The 17,732-nt window shown below is 51.0% G+C and overlaps 1 protein-coding gene across 1 annotated transcript; it reads left to right on the top strand.

Moving 5' to 3' along the window:
• The first annotated feature begins 851 nt into the window (after positions 1-851).
• On the top strand, positions 852-7,781 carry LOC103673733 (carboxylesterase 4A). The gene is given in 10 exon segments (XM_040633090.1): positions 852-873; positions 1,194-1,268; positions 1,271-1,392; positions 3,710-3,722; positions 4,213-4,347; positions 4,444-4,541; positions 4,543-4,571; positions 4,881-4,909; positions 4,912-5,033; positions 6,908-7,781. Coding segments are annotated over 10 exon segments (768 nt in total). The 3' UTR covers positions 7,031-7,781.
• Positions 7,782-17,732: the final 9,951 nt, after the last annotated feature.

Raw genomic sequence — 17,732 nt, forward strand, 5'->3', positions numbered from 1 at the left:
CTACAGGACACTCATCACATGCACAATTTTTTTAAAGATTTTATTTTTAGTTATTTGAGAGAGAGACAGCACAAACAGGGGGAGGGACAGAGGGTAAGGGAGAAGCAGGCTCCCCACTGAGCAAGGAGCCCAACTTTTTGCTGCCTGCAGCTGGAGATGTAAGGGTGTGCTCAATCACACCAATTCAAATGCTATTCCCAAAACCAGATGCAGCAACATCTCCCAGAGGTGTTTGTAAATCTACTTTCCTGACGCAACCCTGAGATTCTCATTCAGAGGTTGGGCCTAGGAACCTGGGTTCTAACAATGATTTCCCCCACATGATTCCGATACACAGCCAAATTCAGGGATACCTGGATCATATTTGCTTTCTCTCATTTGCAGAGTGAGCCCCAGGGGACCAGGGGACAGAACAATTCAGTTTTGATAAAGGAAAGGAAGAAATGACAAGGGTGCTTCAGGAAAGGGCAACAGATGTGAGGCCTAAGTGATGACTGGCAACGGGAGTGGGGCAGGATGAGAGCCCAGAAGAGGAGGAAGTGCCCATAGGTAGAGGTCAAATTCAACTTGGTCTAGTTCATATTTAGTCCAAGAGCTGGGTAAGGTGTAGATCTACTTGTAGTGCATCCGTGTGCCTGTGTGTAATATGGGAATGTATGCCACAGTATGGTTACATACTGTAATCTTTATATGACACTTCTTACATACATACGCATGCATGCATACGGGTGTGCATTTAGCTCTTGTATTTCTGCATGTTCATTGTACATGAGCTGAACTTATATGTGTCTATGTATGTATAGATTTGTATGTACATGTGAGTATTAATGTAAGTAGACATATGAATGAGAATGCCTACATGTGTGATGCCAGGTAAATGTTAGCAATAAGAAAGAGGTATGGTAATAGCAATATCAGACAAGTAGAATCAAAATAAATGACACAATGATATTGACATTAAATGATACATTAAATGACAGAAAATAATTTATATAACAGACATGAACCTTTATGCACCTACCAACATAGTGTTGAAATCTTAAATCAAATAATGAGAGAGAAAAATACTGAGAGAAACACAGAAAAAGTGGGCAAATACGCAACTGTGAAAAGCTTCAAGCTATGACTGATGCTATGGCAGATGGGCCAGAGTTCTTTCAGGCGCCACAGTGATCCTTCTCCTTTCTTCCTAGGTACCCTGCACACCAAGGAACCTCTAGTGGTTACCAAATATGGGACATTCTAAGGAAAATAGATGCACGTGGGAAGGCACCAATCACTGTCTTCCTAGGAGTCTCCTTCTCCAAACCTCTTGTGGGTGCCTGCAGGTTTCCTGCCCCAGGGCCCCCAGAATCCTGGGAAGGAATCAGAAATGCCACCACCTATGCCCCTGCATAAGAGCCAAAGGACTACTTGTCTGGGAAGTGGGCAAACCCTAAGGAGCGCAGTGGACCTATGCCTGCCTCTGGGTCAGGGTTTGAACAACTCACTGAAAAGAGTACACTGTGTGGCCATAAGCGGGCCAGGGCCCCGTTCTGGGCCTCAGTTTCCAAACCTATATAATGAAGTAATTGGCCCAGGTGGTGTTTAAGGCACTGATAATTCTGTTCTTGGCTCTCTCACAGGAGAGCTCCAGGTAAGAAGGAGGTGCTCACTGATGTGCCCTGGGACCTTCTGGGAAGCTGAGTTCTCCTAAAAATGTGTGAGGAGCAGTCCGTCCTTCCTTCCTTCCTTCCTTCCTTCCTCTCTCTCTCTCTCTCTCTCTCTCTCACACACACACACACACCATACTCAGTTAACCCTGAGCTCTTCCCTCTCACTTAGGGCTTAAGCCCAAGGACAAGTCCACATGGGACATCCAGCCCTTCGCTGCAGAAGGAACTCCAAGATGGAGAGGTCACAGGCTAAGGTTCAGTTTCAATGTCCCAGAATCTTAATGCAACCTCTAGCAGGGCTCAAACCCTGAGTCACATGAGCATGGTGAGATAATGACTGCCCTTTGAAGCTCTGGGCTTGGGAATTTACCCAGAACAAATGTGTTTATTATTTACTCAGACCACTGAGTAACCCACTGTCCAGAATATTCTGTGGCAATCATTAACAATCAGCTGGATAAAGCACTGGGTTTAGAAAAATGTCTACTGTAGGAACCTGGGTGTCAGCTGATATTAAAAACTACAACCACCGGCGTGCCTGGGTGGCTCAGAGGGTTGAGCGTCTGACTCTTGATTTCAGCTCAGATCAAGATCTCAGGGTTGTAAGATCAAGCCCTGCACTGGACTGCACGCTGGGCTCTGCGCTGGGTGTGGAGCCCGCTTAAGATTTTCTCTCTCCGTCTCCCTCTGCCCCTCCCCCATCCCACACACCACAGGTACGTGTGCTCTCTCTCTCTCTCTCTCTCTCTTTCTCTCTCTCAAAAAAAAAAAAAAGTGGAGGGGGTGCCTGGGTGGCTTAGTCGGTTGAGCAACCAACTTTTGGATTTGACTCAGGTCATGATCTTGGGATCGTAAGATCAGGCCCGCCAAGAGCTCTGCACTCAGTGTGGATTCTGCTTGAGAGTCTCTCTCCCTCTGCCCCTTCCCCTGCTCATGTGCATTCTCTCTTCTCTCTTTCAAATAAATAAATAAATCTTTTTTAAAAAAGAATGTTAAAAAAAAAAACCTACAACTACCAGCCTGGGTGTCTAATTGTTGAGAACAGGGCATCCACTGTTAGAACATGAATGGCTGTTACTAGAATGCTGGGGTGTTAGTCATTAGAACAATGACCACCACTGAGAGAAGCCCAGACATTCTGAACACTCTGTGATTGTTATTTGGAATCCCATGGGTCAGGTGATAGAACATGGGATAGCCATTACTAGGGCCCCAAGGATCAGGGGTTTAGAGATTGGGGTATCCATGGCATCGAAGTCTGGGTGTCAGTTGTTGGAACATTGGCCATGAGCTGTCAGACAATAGCTGTTTGGAACACAGAGTGTCAGGTACAAGAATTTGTGGATGGCTTAGAACAGACTACAGGGTGGTAGTTAAGAGGGGAAGAAGACTAGTGACTAGTTTGGATAATGACTAGTTTGGGGCCAGAGCAGCAAGGGAACAAGCAGAGAATGGAGCAGAATAGGCAGTCAAGGTCTCCTGTAGCCAGTCAGATGGGCCCAGCTCCAACTATTGAGAACAGCCACTCCCAGGGCTGGGCCAGCAGGGAGAAAAGGTGAGGTGGCCCAAGAGCCAAGCTCCACAAATGTCCACATGGGTGCCAGGACTCAGATAAATCCTCTTCCATCCTTGCCCCTGGGGAGTGCCTGGTTGCTTGGGGAGAAAAACAACCAAATGAAACAATTCCAACCCAGTACTATAGTCAACACGCATAGAGCTTTGCAGCTTTGCGGAAGCACAGAGGGAAGTGCCCAGCAGAGGGGGCACCACTTGAGGGGGGGGGGCTTAAACATGAGTAGGAGTTTGCCAGGCAGAGGAGAAAGCATTTGGCAGAGGGGACAGAGCAAAAGGGCTTAGAGGTAGGGAGGCAAGGGTCTATGTGTATCTGGAGGAAAGGGTGGCCAGAAGACAGCTAGATGGAGAGGGCCTGGGGCAGTGCAAGTGAATCTGGATCTTATCCTGAGCAGGGGTGGGGGGGGGTGATTTTTAAGGAGGGGAGCGGAAAGGTCAGGTTTTTGTTTTCTATCAATCCTCTGTGGAGGATGAGTTGGAAGGGATGTAAAGAGGGTGGGGCAGTGTCCTGGCCAGAGGTGGTAATGGCCTTTGCAGGGCAGCAGCTCTGGAACAGAGGAGGAGGCCTATTTAAGAGCTGTTTGGAAGGCAGAACAGAGACTGAGGGGAAGGAGAGGACATGAAAGACAGAGAGGTGCCCAGGGCACCCAGGTTTCTAGCTTGACGGCACCAACAGGGTCTCCAACAGGAGCAGAGAACCTCTCCCCACACAGACTCATGAGGCCAGGCTCAAAGCAGAGGGGTGGATCTTGGGCAGGCCAAGCTGCCTCCCACCCCTGGACCCTATGGCTAGTGAAAGCCACTCACATACAGGCAGATAGCCGCGCACACACACACACACACACACACACACACACACACACACGGCCTAAATTTTGCTTTTGGTTCTATTCCCTCAACTGCAGGAACTGGGTTTGCAACCATTCTCCCCTTTATGGGCATCACACTGAGCCCAAATTCATATCGTGCCCGCAGGGATCTTCAGGACGCCTGGGGCAGAACGCCTCCATGTATCTCAACACGCGAAAACAATACAAGTGGCTGAGCTTCAGCGAGGACGTTCCGTACCTGAACGTGCACGCGGCAGTGCGTGCGCGTGGGGACGCTCTGCGGCCGCTGAGTATTCACGTTCATCTGTGCGCCGCCGGGCTCAGCCACTCCACCGCCACCCCCCCACCTCCCGCTCAGGCCTCGGCTTTCCACGCCCGGGTGATAGTCCGGTTCCCAGGAGGCGCCTGCCTCGTGGGCTCCGCTTCCATATGCGATGCCTCCGAACTCGCCGCCCGCGAGAAAGTGCTGCTCATGCTGCTGCAGCCATAGGCTCGGCATCCTGGGCTTCCTGAGGTAGGCGGGGCCGGGGACCTGCACGGGGGACCAGGGACCTGGCTTCCTCCGGACTCAGGGCAAAGGAGGCGTGGACAGGGTGGAAGGATAGGGGAGGGGGATGTGGGGGCATGGCTGCAAGAGGTGCGTGCAGGAGTGCCGCCTAACTTCGGCCGACCCTCCATACTGCGACGGAAAGGGACCTAACTAGTCCCAAGACCAGGTGTCTTAGGGACGCGGCGAGGCGAGGCCAGGCAGAACCAGGCAGAATCCCCGGAGCAACCAGGCGGTCGGGGTTCCGGACGCTGATTATAAGCACCGCACTCCCAGCGCAGGCGACAGGCAGGCCGGCGGGAACTGGCGCTGCTGGACCAGGTGGCGGCTCAGGGCTGGGTACAAAAAAATATCGCAGCCTTCGGTGGAGACCCAGGCTGTGTAACCCTGTTTGGCCAGTCTTCGGGGGCCATGTGTATCTCGGGACTGGTGAGTGCAGTGCCTGGACAGACGCAGCACAGACTCAGTTCCGCGCGTTCCCATGAGTGCATCCTTCACCGCACAGACCCACGTGCAGATGTAAGTGTACAGGACCATTCCGGTCCACAGACCTGCCCTCGCCCCTGCCAAGGGTACCACTCCGCCCAGGGGTAGCACTGATGAGAAAACCAAGCCAGTCCCAGGGAGGACAATGCTGAAAGTAGGGATACTCATTCAGTCCGTGGTGGGCCAGAAAGATCACCCGGCACCTCCTGCCTCCCTACCTCCTACCAAAGCTCTATCCGAACAGAGTGCACCATCTGCCCTATGGGCAAGGCTGGGGCCCAGACCAGGCCTGGGAGTCAGGGGCCTGGGTTGGAGACTGTGGGGCAAACACTGACCTGGAGTGTGCCTGGAGTGTGGGTGTAAGGTCAGGTACCCTCTGAGGGCTACATTTGGGAGGTGACATGGGACCACATCGCACAGGGCTTTACCTGCCACAGTGATAATACTGAAATGCTTGAACACTTTCTATGTGCCAGACACTGTTCTAAGCCCTTGTATTTATTCATTTATTTCCCTCAACAATCCAGAAAGAGAAGTATCCTTTCTACAGTTCTACAAAAAGAGAAGTTTTCTCCATTCTGCAGATGAAGAAATTGAGCCCAGAAAAGTTAAGCAGCCTTATTCAAAATACATTGGAGAGCAGAGAAAGATTTGAGGCAGGGAAGTGACACAGCCAAGTGTGTGTTTAGAGAGATGGCTCAGTGAGCTGAACTGGGTTGGGAAGAAGTAAGAGCAGAGGCCTGGAGGCCAACTGGAAGGGGAGGTGGGGTATATCCCAGAGGAGATGATGAGGGCTGGCTCTGAAACAGAAGCAGGAAGAATGGAAAGTGGAAGGTCACTGCAGAGGGATGCAGGAGGTCAGATGGACAGGATGGGGCAGCTGAGTAGACGGGTTGGCAGAGGTGATAGGAAAGGCCCCTAGGGCTGAGTGGATAGTGTGGGGTGAGGGATGCCACCTCTCCATTGAACGATGCTAAGGAGCTACGCAATTCCTAATCTAGAATGTTCCCGAAAATGAAAGCCTTTCAGTATGGAAGCAATAGTGGAAGGAGCAGGGTGGGATGTTAGCATGACAGGTCTGTCCCATGACCACACTCTTCATTCACTCATGCATTCATAATGCTCTGTTTTTTGCAGCCCTATATTGGGAGCTGGAATTCAAGAATCTTGCAGACATGACCTTCATCCTCCAGCAGCTTGTTAATGTTATAACAAAAACATTAAGTTGCTGTACTGGGGGGAGCAGAAGATACTATGAGCGCACACAGGAGGTGTCTGACTGAGCCTGGAGGGGCAGGAGGAGCTTCCTGGCAGAGGTGACATCTGGGCTGAGCTTTGGCTAGCCTTGTGACTAGTCTCTCATCTCCACATTCTCTCTCCTTTCTATCCATCTCCCTTATGACACTCAAGAGATCTTTCTGAAATACCATCAGACCAAGTCACTTACCTGCTTAGAACTCTTCATGGCTTCCCTCTGCCCCCAGACTAAAGTCCCAACCCCTTAGCCTCTTGGCATGAAAATCTTCAAAATCTTTACTGTGTCATCTCTCCACATCCATCCTCTTCACACACCCCACATTTTTCTTGTAACTTTACACTCGTGCTTCCTCCAAAAGCCCTGGTCCTTCGTACCTCCAATGCTTTGCACATACTGTTCCCTCCTGGAAGGGCCTGGAAGGCCCTTACCACCACATACTCTTCTATTTTTCTTAAAGGTCTAAATATCATCTCTGTAAAGAATTCTTGGACCCCAACTTCCAAAGGGAAGGTGACTCAGGGTAGGGTAAGAGAAGGAGGCAGGGTGAAGACGAGCATGAACAATCCTCTTTCCTTCCTCCTTCTGGGCAGAAACCCCAATGGTGGGAAGTTGCCCTACTGGCCACACTACAACAAGGAGGAGAAGTACCTGCAAGTGGATTTCACCACAAGGGTGGGTGTGAAGCTCAGGGAGGAGAAGATGGCCTTTTGGATGAGACTGCACCAGCATTAAGGACCTGAGAAGCAGAGACATTTTTGAGGGTGGTTATGCAGGGAGGGAGCCTAACAGATTGTCCCACCACCTAAGCCTTGGGGAGACTGACCATGGACACACCTGAGACAAGCATCCTGCCTTCCCCAATGTAAGACCTGCAGAGGCTCCCTCCTATCTCCAGGCCAGAGCTAGAGCCTTAGCCTCTTGTTTGGGGCCCTGCACTACCCTCTTCAGCCTGACATCCCATGATGCCCCCCTGTCTCACTGAAGTCATCAGGTTGGGCCAGGTCCTTTTCCTGCTACGCTGTGCCCAGCTACCCAGCCTCAAGGGCTGGGCAAACCTACTCTTCCTTCTCCAAATCTTCCCACCCTTCAAGGTCGACTAGAATCCACTTCTTTTGAGAAATCCACCCAGACTGCCACTGCCCCTAGCACTGCACCCAGCTTGTCATTTTCCAGTCATCCTGCTCAACCTTGTGCCTGTTCACATCACATTGGCCTGAGGCCTTGGGCAGGTTACTTGTTACGTGGAGTGAAGCTTAGATAGCTTAGGATCTTCTCTCCCTCCCCTACTTGCCTCCCCTCAAGGTCCCTCCAAAGCCTGGACAAAGGGATGGTCCTCAATAAAAACATGTTGACTTCACCTGAATTTCTCCATCTGTAAAATGGTTGAGTGAAACAGATGGCATCTTGATTTGAGCCCTCAGAGGAAGGGTGTGTTGCTGCCTGCTCCTCTTTGGGCTGAGCCTGCTTTGCTACACTCAGTGACGGGGGCTGTGGCAATTTGCCTGGGTGGCAAAACACCTGGCTTTTTTCTTCATTGTCTCAAGTGTGCCCCTCAAGGACACCCATACTCCATGTTCACTTGTCCATGGGTTTCGGTCTTGGTGCCACATCCAGACTCCTCACTCTGGCCTCTCCTACAACTCGACCTGGGCACACCCCAGCCTGTACCACAAGTTTTTTTGGTTTAGTTTAGGCTTTTTTTTTTTTTTTGGTAAAATATATATAACATAAAATTTACCATTTCAGTCACATTTAAATGCCTGATTCAATGGTATTAAATACATTCATGTTGTTATGTAGCCATTGCCACCATCCACCTCCAGAATTTTTTCATCATCCCAAACTGAAACCGTATATCCATTAAACAGTAACTCCCTATTTCTTCTCATCCCCAGACCCTGGTACCCACTATTCTACTTTTTATCCTGTGAATTTGACTATCCCAGGTACCTCACAGAAGTGGAATCATACAATATTTGTCCTTTTGTGTCTGGCTTATTTTGCTTAGCATACTGTCTTCAGAATGCATCCATGTTGTAGCATGGATCAGAATTTCATACCTTTTTAAGACTGAATAATATTCCATATTTTGTTTATCAGTTTATCTGTTGATGGACCTTTGGTCTGTCTCCACCTTTTGGCTATTGTGAATAATGCTCCTATGAACAATAGTGTAGCGTCCCACAGGTTTTATGCCCCAAACTACAATGTTGCTTAGTCTCTATTCCTAGGGCTTCCTGAGTTCCTGAGAGAACTAGAAGCTGCAGAGAGAGGTGGGGGGCAGGGGCCCCCAATCTTCCATGCCCCAGCATCTAAGCCCCAAAAACAAAGGGATGGTTGGATGAGGGGGACAAAAACCCCTTTCACGCAAATGTTTATCTTCACAACAACACTGTCATGGATTTTATTACCCCTATTTTACAGATAAGGAAACTGAGACACAAGACATAAAAGGCCTTGCTTAAGGTCATGACCTAGCAGTGGCCGAGTGGGAATTTGATACAGGCCTGTCTGACTCACCCTGCCACCTCCATCCATACTGAAGCAATCCCTGAGGGAGGATGGCCCCCAGAGGAGGTGTGGCAGCTCTACTATCAGGGGAGGCATAGGCAGCAGAACATCCCTGCCCACCTCTAACCAGGGGACAGTCAACCAAATAGCCATTCAGTGGGACCCTGAGTGACAGCCAGGAGCTCAGCCCCCTGGAAGGTGGTCCTGGCCAACATGTGCAGAACTCAGCAGGGACTAGCTGGGCTTGATTCACCTCAGTGCCTACAGGATACCCTGACCCGGAGGTCTGAAGGTCTGACTGCAGGTTGGTCCAGGCCTCCTTCTGAGGGTCCCTCTGTTCCCTCCTCAGGCTCTCTCAGATGTCTGGGGAAGGAACCTTCTCCAAAGAGCCATCTGCCCAGAGGCTGTTATCTCCCAAATCAGAGGGTGTGCCTCTGAGGAGGAACTAGGGTTCAGTCAGGGCTCAGCCAAGCTGCAGCAGATGCCAGGCTCATAAAGGACTCCCCAGGATAGCCTAGCACCTTCTCTCAGAATTGGAGCCTGGAGGAATTCCAGGGGTCAGCTAGGATGGTGGGTTGGCCCCCTGCCTCCCACAGCCCCTGCCCCACACCCACCCTGTCCTCTCGGGAAGATGCCCCTCTTCTTGTCTGCTCCTCCTGGGATGGCACCACTGGATGAGGGAGGCAGGGAAGGCTACCTACTGGCCTGCGTCCACCTCGGCTTCTTGGCTTCACCCGAGTCTCCGACGGCCACCCAGAGTTGTTCCTGAAGTCCCTGCCAGGCCCCATCCCACAGGGAGCGGTTCCCAGATCTTTGGGAAGGCCCCAGGGCCCTCAAGTGGCCTTTCCCCGGGTTTACGGCGGCGTGCCAGGGCGGCCGCGAGGAAGGAGGCGCACCGGCGCGAAGCCGGCGTAGACACGGCGCGCACACACGGCTTCCGCCAGCCGCGCTGCTCAGCTCGGGGTTGGCCTCACGCCCCGCTCCGGAAGCGGCGCCCAGTCCTCGGCTCCCCGGCCTGCCGCCACCCGGCGAAGCAGCAATTACCGGCTAAGGCGGCGAAGGGAGGGCCAGTTAGTGCGGGAGACACGGCGCGTCCGCGGTGCCCGCAGCCCCCACAGGGCCGCCGCCGCCGCCTTCGGGGCCCGGCAGACAGCGCCGGCGGCCTGGGAGCCCCGGGGGACCCGCCGTCCCGCCTCCCGCCAGCGGCAGTGATGGATCCAGTCGCCTGGCGCGGGGCCAGAGCCCGGGCGGCGGGCGCCGGGAGCTGAAACTCGCCGCCGTGGGGGCGTGAGGAGGGTTGTTGGTGGCGGGCAGCGAAACGGGGCCTCCCTCCCTGGGAGGGCTCCTGCGCCCCTGACTGCCCATGCCCAGGCGCCAGCCAGCAGTCGCCCGGCCGGCGGGCCCCAGTCTTAGGCAGGCGACCGCGGCGTTCCGGGCGGGGGTGCGTTCTGCCCAAGCCCCTTGTGGTCTCGTGGTTCTCCTGGCTTCAGGCTCTCCACGGGCCCGCTTGGGCTGGCCCTGCCTACAGCAGTCCCGTGCTGGTGGCCGTGGAAGCCCATGCTGGCTAGTGCGCCTGTGGCTGGGAGGTGGGCAGGAGTTTGGGTGAGCAGCACAGGGCCACAGGCGCTCATCACCCGTGAATGAATCATGAACTTCCTCCCCTGGGTCCCGTGCTGTGACTGGCCGCCTGTGGATTCTAGGAGACCCAAAAGGGATCAATCCTGCTCTAGGGGCCTTGCCGGGATCCCAAGCTTATGGAAGCTATGAGGTCCAGGGAGGCATCCGGCGAAGGAAAGGGGCTGGAAGAGGAGCAGTAGGGTCAGGTGCCACGACTTCAAGGCTTCACCTTCCCCAACTGACCCCTTTCCAGCCCAAGCTGGACACACTGGAGCGTGTAGTGAGGGACAAGGTAAGCCTATGCCCAAGATACATTGGATGAGGCTGAAGTTTCTAGAAGGGAAGATGCAGTGGGGGAGGATTCAGGAGGAAGGTTCACAATTCTCTTTCTCCCATCAGTGCCACAAGGGGCTGGGTTAAAGGTGCTGAGGCTCCTGACCAGTGCTGGATGCAGGGGCACGGGGTTCAGACTGGCCTTTTCTCTGTGCCCTCTGCCCCCAGCCCTCTCAAGTCTGGCCCTGATAGGAAGGGTCTGGCAACCTGCTGTGTGCCCTGAAGGGCAACCTGCTGTGAGGGAGAGGACATCACTTTTCTAAAGGAGTCAGAACACCCCTTTCCATATGCCAAATTCATTAACTGTGTGGCGAGAGAAAACACAGGTGAGAAATTGGCATATGGGGTCTGGGTGAGGAAGGGATGTAGTGACAAAGACACCACCTTGAGTCCTTCATGAAATGAGGTAGAAATATATTAAAGTATGTGGGGCGCCTGGGTAGCTCAGTCGCTGGGCGTCTGCCTTCGGCTCAGGGCGTGGTTCCGGAGTCTTGGGATCAAGCCCCGCGTCGGGCTCTTCCGCTGGGAGCCTGCTTCTTCCTCTCCCACTCCCCCTGCTTGTGTTCCCTCTCTCACTGGCTGTTTCTCTCTCTCTGTCAAATAAATAAATAAAATCTTAAAAAATATATATATTAAAGCATGAGGTAAGGAACAGCCAGGTAAAAGAGACAGTAGAACAATCCACCAAGAAAGTCAAGGGGTGGAGGGAAGAAACAGAAGCAGGTGGACACACACCCAGACAGGCAAATGGACAGAGAGCCAGGGCAGTGCTGAGGCTGTTCAGGCTGGAAAAGAGAAGTACCTGGATACTCAGACGGTGGCAGTAGGCAGGGATCTGTTTCTCATTCCAGTTGACTGGGATAAGTGGATGATAGAAAGGGTCAGCTGGAAAGGCTGTGGGAGCACAGTGGAGATGCTGACAGAACTTGGGTAAGTTGGTGAGTCAGAGAAGTCTTCTAAAGGAGCATCTGAAAGGACCAGTAGGAGAGAGTGGAGGGTATGGAGGCAGCAAGGGAGGGGAAGCTATGTCAGCTAGAGGGCACAGCAGGAGAAAAGGCCTAGAGATAGGAATTAGCCTGTTCCATCCCAGCAGCTCGTGTCAGTGTGGCCCTACGGGAAGGCTACGAGGGGAAACAGGGCCTAGAGCTAGGGCACCAGGTTTGTAAGTCTGGGAGGGAGCATGGACTCTACCTTGAGGCACTGGGGAGCCATGGGAGGGAAATGTCCTCATCAGACTTACCTTGCAGAAGGATCTTTGAGATTACAGAATACAGAGGAACTGACGAAGGAGAGAGTAGAATTGGAGAAACCAGGGGAGGGCAATGCAGAACTAGACAATGAGTCTTTCATGGAAGACAGCAAGCAAGTTCATAAAGCAGATGGACAGAAGGTGACGGAAGGAGAGGTAGAAGCTGAGAGAGACTCCTAGATGTCCTGTTGTTCCAAGGAGCTTTAGACAAAAACAGGAGGCCAGCTCTGACCACTCCCCCTCCCCCACCCACCAGATGGCTCCTGGGGTACTCTGGCTGAGAGCTCTCCCACCCAGCCCAGCCTGGGAACTCATCACCCCTTCCCAGGGCCTGGGGGACCTTCCAGATCCAGGAAAAACCCCAAGGGGATGTCCTGTCCAGGGTGGGGACATAGGCCGGGCCATGTTGCTGGGGTAGCCCCTTCTTTCCCCCTCTACTCCATGGAAGGCTGATAAGGACAGGACTCTAGCCTCCACTACTGACTCTCTAAAATCACAATAAGTCCATGGCCATAAGGAATTGGGTTTGGGCCCATTGGTCTATGGGGCAAATGGGAAGGGGAGGAGGACCCATTTGAAGCCTGAAAGAACTCAAGATCAGATGGTCTCGGGGCGCCTGGGTGGCACAGCAGTTAAGCGTCTGCCTTCAGCTCAGGGCGTGATCCTGGCATTATGGGATCCAGCCCCACGTCAGGCTCTTCCACCGGAGCCTGCTTCTTCCTCTCCCACTCCCCCTGCCTGTGTTCCCTCTCTCGCTGGCTGTCTCTATCTCTGTCAAATAAATAAATAAATAAAATCTTAAAAAAAAAATCAGATGGTCTCACAGAGCAGAGTTCAGCATGCCTCTTTTCCAGATGAATTTGGAAACTGAATATTCCTGTCTGGGCCTGTTCTTCTGTGTGTGTCCTCAGGCAAGCCACTTGCCTCTCGGCCTGGTTCTCCTCATCTGTGCATCTGGGAACAATCTCAGTAGGACCCTACTCCAGCCCCAGTCCCCTCTAGCTGTGGTTCAGGACCATCCATTCCCAGCTTTTAGCCACAGGTGCCGGTGGAAGAGCATGCCAGTGACCTCAACAAGGAGCCATTACATTATGGATCTACTGTTACAGAGCAAGAACCTTTTTGAGGGGGAGCCTGAAAGTGGAAGAAAAGCCTTTCAGGAAATTAGCATCAGTGGCAGAAAAATTCATCAAAAGCTGGTGGAGGCGCCTGTGGCTGATTTATGTCTCTTAACTAAGGAGCAGCTCTTCTGGCCTGGAGGAAGGACTTAGCCTCCAGGTCCTTCCAGAGACCCCAGATCCAAGACTCTAAAACTCTGGCTCTGTTGCTGGGCCTCTCAGCATCTGCCAGGAACATCACTTTCAGTTTGCTACTCCTGAAACATGGAACTCTGCTGTGCTAGGAAAGGCCACTGATGGGCAGGGATCTTGAGGGTTTTTGTTTTGTTTTGTTTTGTTTTGTTTTTTTAAAGATTTTATTTATTTATTGGACACAGAGAGAGACAGCCAGCGAAAGAGAGAACACAAGCAGGGGGAGTGGGAGAGGAAGAAGCAGGCTCCTCGTGGAGGAGCCCAATGCGGGGCTCGATCCCAGGACTCTGGGATCACACCCTGAGCTGAAGGCAGACACTTAACGACTGAGCCACCCAGGCGCCCCCAGGGATCTTGAGTTTTAATACAACTGTTCCTCTGCTGTGTGACCTCAGACATTCAGTTGGCCTCTCTGATCCTCCCTGTCAGGAGAAATCCTGACTGCCTAGCTTCTAGGCAACCAATACATCTACAACACTCAGCACATCTGGGAAAAGAATAATTTTTTCAAAGATGGAGGATGCAAACATACCCAAACAGCTGTTGGTAATGGGACTTTAATGTGAGAAGCAGGGAAACAGCCAGGAACCCATTGTGCTGGGTGGCACAGGCCTCCCTCCCACAGTGCCCAGGTAGGGCAGACAGAAGAGCTATTGCAGCATGCACCTCCAGGGGGCACCGCTTACCTGGTTTACCATGTGATTGAGAGCCTGGCAGGAACCTGAGCTCCAGCCCTGCCCCTTCTGGGCTTGCACTTACACACACCCTTACCTTACACCACACTTGCCTCTGACTGGGGGACTGCTTGGTCACCACCTAACCAAAGCAGCCATGTTGGGCAGTCTTTGCAGCCCAATGGACTCCCCCCAGCCCCTCCTCCGCTGCCTTCAGGTCCCAGAGCTGGTCCAGCCAAGTCAGTCGATGCTAAAAGCAGGATCCTTTGAAAGAGCTAGGGACATAGCAGCCCCCAGAGCCTCAGGGAATCCCTTCCAGGGCCATACCCTGATTCTGTCATTGCCCCTCCCCTGGCTCAGCTACAAAAGGAGGCAAGCCTCAGGCAGCTACTCTATGCTACAGAAGAGCAAGTGCTCCTTTTCAGGAGTTCCTTTTCAGGCCCCTTCTCACCTCATTTTATGCTATTTTAACCAGATTGTATGAACTCGATTGTTATCCTGGGCTTCCCTTGATTGCCAACATTTATAGTTGGATTTGTATCAAAGTATAGAGTTGTAAACATCCTAGAATTTCAGAGCCAGAAGGGACCTTTAAGATTGTCATAGCCACCATTCTTTGAGAGCTTGTAACTTTGGCCAGGCACTAACCCAGGTACCATCTGGTGTTTTTGCCTGCCCAATACATCCATTCCTGCAATATTACCCTCTCGACACCAATTCAATGGGATGAGCAGGTAACTCAAACTATTAAAGCCTATTAAAGTCAACCCAAGATTTTTGTAGGAATATCAGGAAAGAGCAGACCTCACCATTGGAGTGTAAGTCAGCACGTGAATAAAAGTAAAACAGAAAAACAGAACCAAGAGACCAAGAGAGACAGAGACACAGACAGATTTCTGGTGCCAGTACTTGAAGAGCTAGGGGTCCAGCCATCCCTGAAGTCACATATACACCCAGAGTTTTCAGCTAAATGAGCTAATACATTCCCTTTTTTGTGTAAGCCAATTTTTTAAAAAGATTTATTTATTTATCGGGGGTGGGGGCAAGCAGAGGGAGAGGGAGAGGAAAACCCAAGCAGACTCCATGCTAAGTGCAGAGCCTGATGTGGGCTCAGTCCCACAACCCTGAGATCACAACCTGAGCCGAAACCAAGAGTCAGATGCTTAACTGAGTGTGCCACCCAGGCACCCCTGTGTAAGGTAATTTTAACTGGGTTTCTGTCACTTGAAACCAAAACAGTCCTGACAGATACAAGTAGATGTCTTTGTTCTCAATTTATAGATCAAAAAGCTGAGTATCCAGCTAGCTCTGGGATCTCAGACAAGTCACCAAAGCTCTCTGACATCCGGTTACTCTAACAAAGAATAGAGACTGAATTTCTTTAACTTCAGGACACCTTTGCTCTTCTGGGATCTCTCTCTGTATGTCTTATCTGTCCATATGCCCTTAAATGAGACAGTCACTTGTTCTGAGTCCCAATTTTCTGACCTGTAAAATAGGACAGTAATTCCTTCCCTCCTTACTCTGAAGGAGTTTGGGAAAGTCTAACGAGAGAGTGTTTGGAAATTTACTTTTACTAAAGCAAATGTTATATAGTGTCCATATTTTACAGATGAGGAATCTCAACTCATACCAGACAACCACTGTTGTCCCCAAATGGCTCATGTCTCTTCCAAAACAATTTTTAAAAGGATTTTAAAAATAAAACTTAACTGGGGCACTTGGCTGGCTCAGTCAGTGGAGTATGTGACTCCTGATCTCCAGGTTGTAAGTTTGAGCCCCACGTTGGGTGTAGAGATTACTTAAAGATAAAATCTTTAGGGCACCTGGGTGGCTCAGTCAGTTACACATCTGCCTTCAGCTCAGGTCATGATCCCAGGGTCCTAAGGTTGAGCCCCGCATCAGGCTCCCTGCTCAGTGGGGAGTCTGCTTCTCCCTCTACTCCTCCTCCCTACTCTTGCTCTCTCTCATGTTCTCTCTCAGATAAACAAATGAAACCTTTTTAAAAAAAAATATTTAAATAAATAAATAAATAAATAAATAAATAAATAAAACTTAACAAGACCGTAAAACACATTTATAAAGTGACCTCCCCATAGCGCCTCATGGGCCAGAATCTAAGTCAGGTCAGACCCAGGTATACTAAGGGAAATGGCACTGGGTGAAGCTCTGTCGGGAATAACTTCATCACTGTCACAGGTCAAGTTCTCTAGAAAGTTTTGCTAGCAAGATGTTTATTAAGGAGTGCCCTTGGGATCAAAACGTGTTTATGGGAGAGGTAAAAAGCAGAATTGGATAGAGGAAGAAGTCAAGCTATACTGCAGCCCAACAACAGAGTCAGGTGACTCCACAGGGAGCTCTAGAACTCACATGGCCCATCATCATTGCTTTGCTGGACCTTTATACACCCATCACCAGTCATTGGATATAAGCTGCCCAGGAAGGAAGAATGACTTGCAGGTAGCTCTCTGGAGCTCAGGGAATCCCAGAAAGGACTGAGAACAATCCCAGCTGCTCAGGTAACAAGTCCTTCACTGAAGAGGGATCTAGGTGGCTCATCTCTGTGTCCATCTCAATCACCAACACTACCTAAGCTGCAAGGCATCCTGGGAGCTCCCCTGGAGCAGGAGGAGCAAGCTTCCCTAGAATCAAGTGGGCTAGGGAAGCTATCAGTGGTGCCTTTGGAGGAGGTTGGGATCAGTCTCCAGGTCAGGCATTGGTGTGGGGCAGTCATTCTCCCAGCACAAATCCTAGAGGCCTCTGACCCCACGTTTTGTTGTTGTTGTTGTTGTTGTTGTTGTTTAAAGATTATTTATTTATTCATTTATTTGAGAGAGAGAGAGTGTATGGGGGGGGGTCAGACAGAGAGGGAGAAGCAGGCTCCCCTCTGAGCAGGGAGTCCAAAGAGGGGCTCAATCCCAGGACCCTGGGATCATGACCTGAGCTGAAGGCAGCCGCTTAACCCACTGAGACACCCAGGCACTCCTGACCCCATATTTAATGAAAGAGTATGAATTTTCCTGGCTGAGAAAGGGGGAAGAAAGCAAGCTAGACAGAGGAAGTTAGCCAGGACTAGAACAGTCTGAAGCCAAACTCATTGTCCATTCACTCAGAAGTATCATCTAGAAGAAGAGAATTATTGTTTGCTTTATTAATTGTTCCTTTTGTGTTCCTAGAGGGAAGGCAAGCTGGTGAGGAGGCTGTGGGCTAGTAATTCTGTCTGCCTATTTGCAAGACAATATTACAGCATGATGGGAAACCCTGCCTGCCAGGATGGTTTAGAGCTTGGGAAATTTGGGGAAGAATCCAAGAACAGGACATGGTGTCGAGGCATCATCAGCACGGAGACAAAAGGAGAGAAGGTAAAAGTGGATGCATTTGGATTCAAGAGTCGATAATGAGCCAGAAGTGAATGTTGAATTATTCAACCTCTTTTATTGATCCATTGATCTCTATCTGCAGGTTTTGGTTTATTCTTGGTTGGCATTTCCTGTGTCTGAGACACTGAGAAGAGAAATGGGGCCGAGGAAGGATTTTTAAGACTCATGAAGAAAGAAGAGTCAGTGCCAAAGAGAAATTTGGCAACAGATATCAGGAACCTTAAAATGTCCATACCTTTGGACACAGTGGTTCTACTTCTGGAAATTGACCCTAAAAACACTATCCAAAACTTTTAAGAGAAATCCTTAA

This window comes from Ursus maritimus, unplaced genomic scaffold, assembly GCF_017311325.1.
Source record: "Ursus maritimus isolate PB19 unplaced genomic scaffold, ASM1731132v1 scaffold_19, whole genome shotgun sequence".
NCBI lineage: Eukaryota > Metazoa > Chordata > Mammalia > Carnivora > Ursidae > Ursus > Ursus maritimus.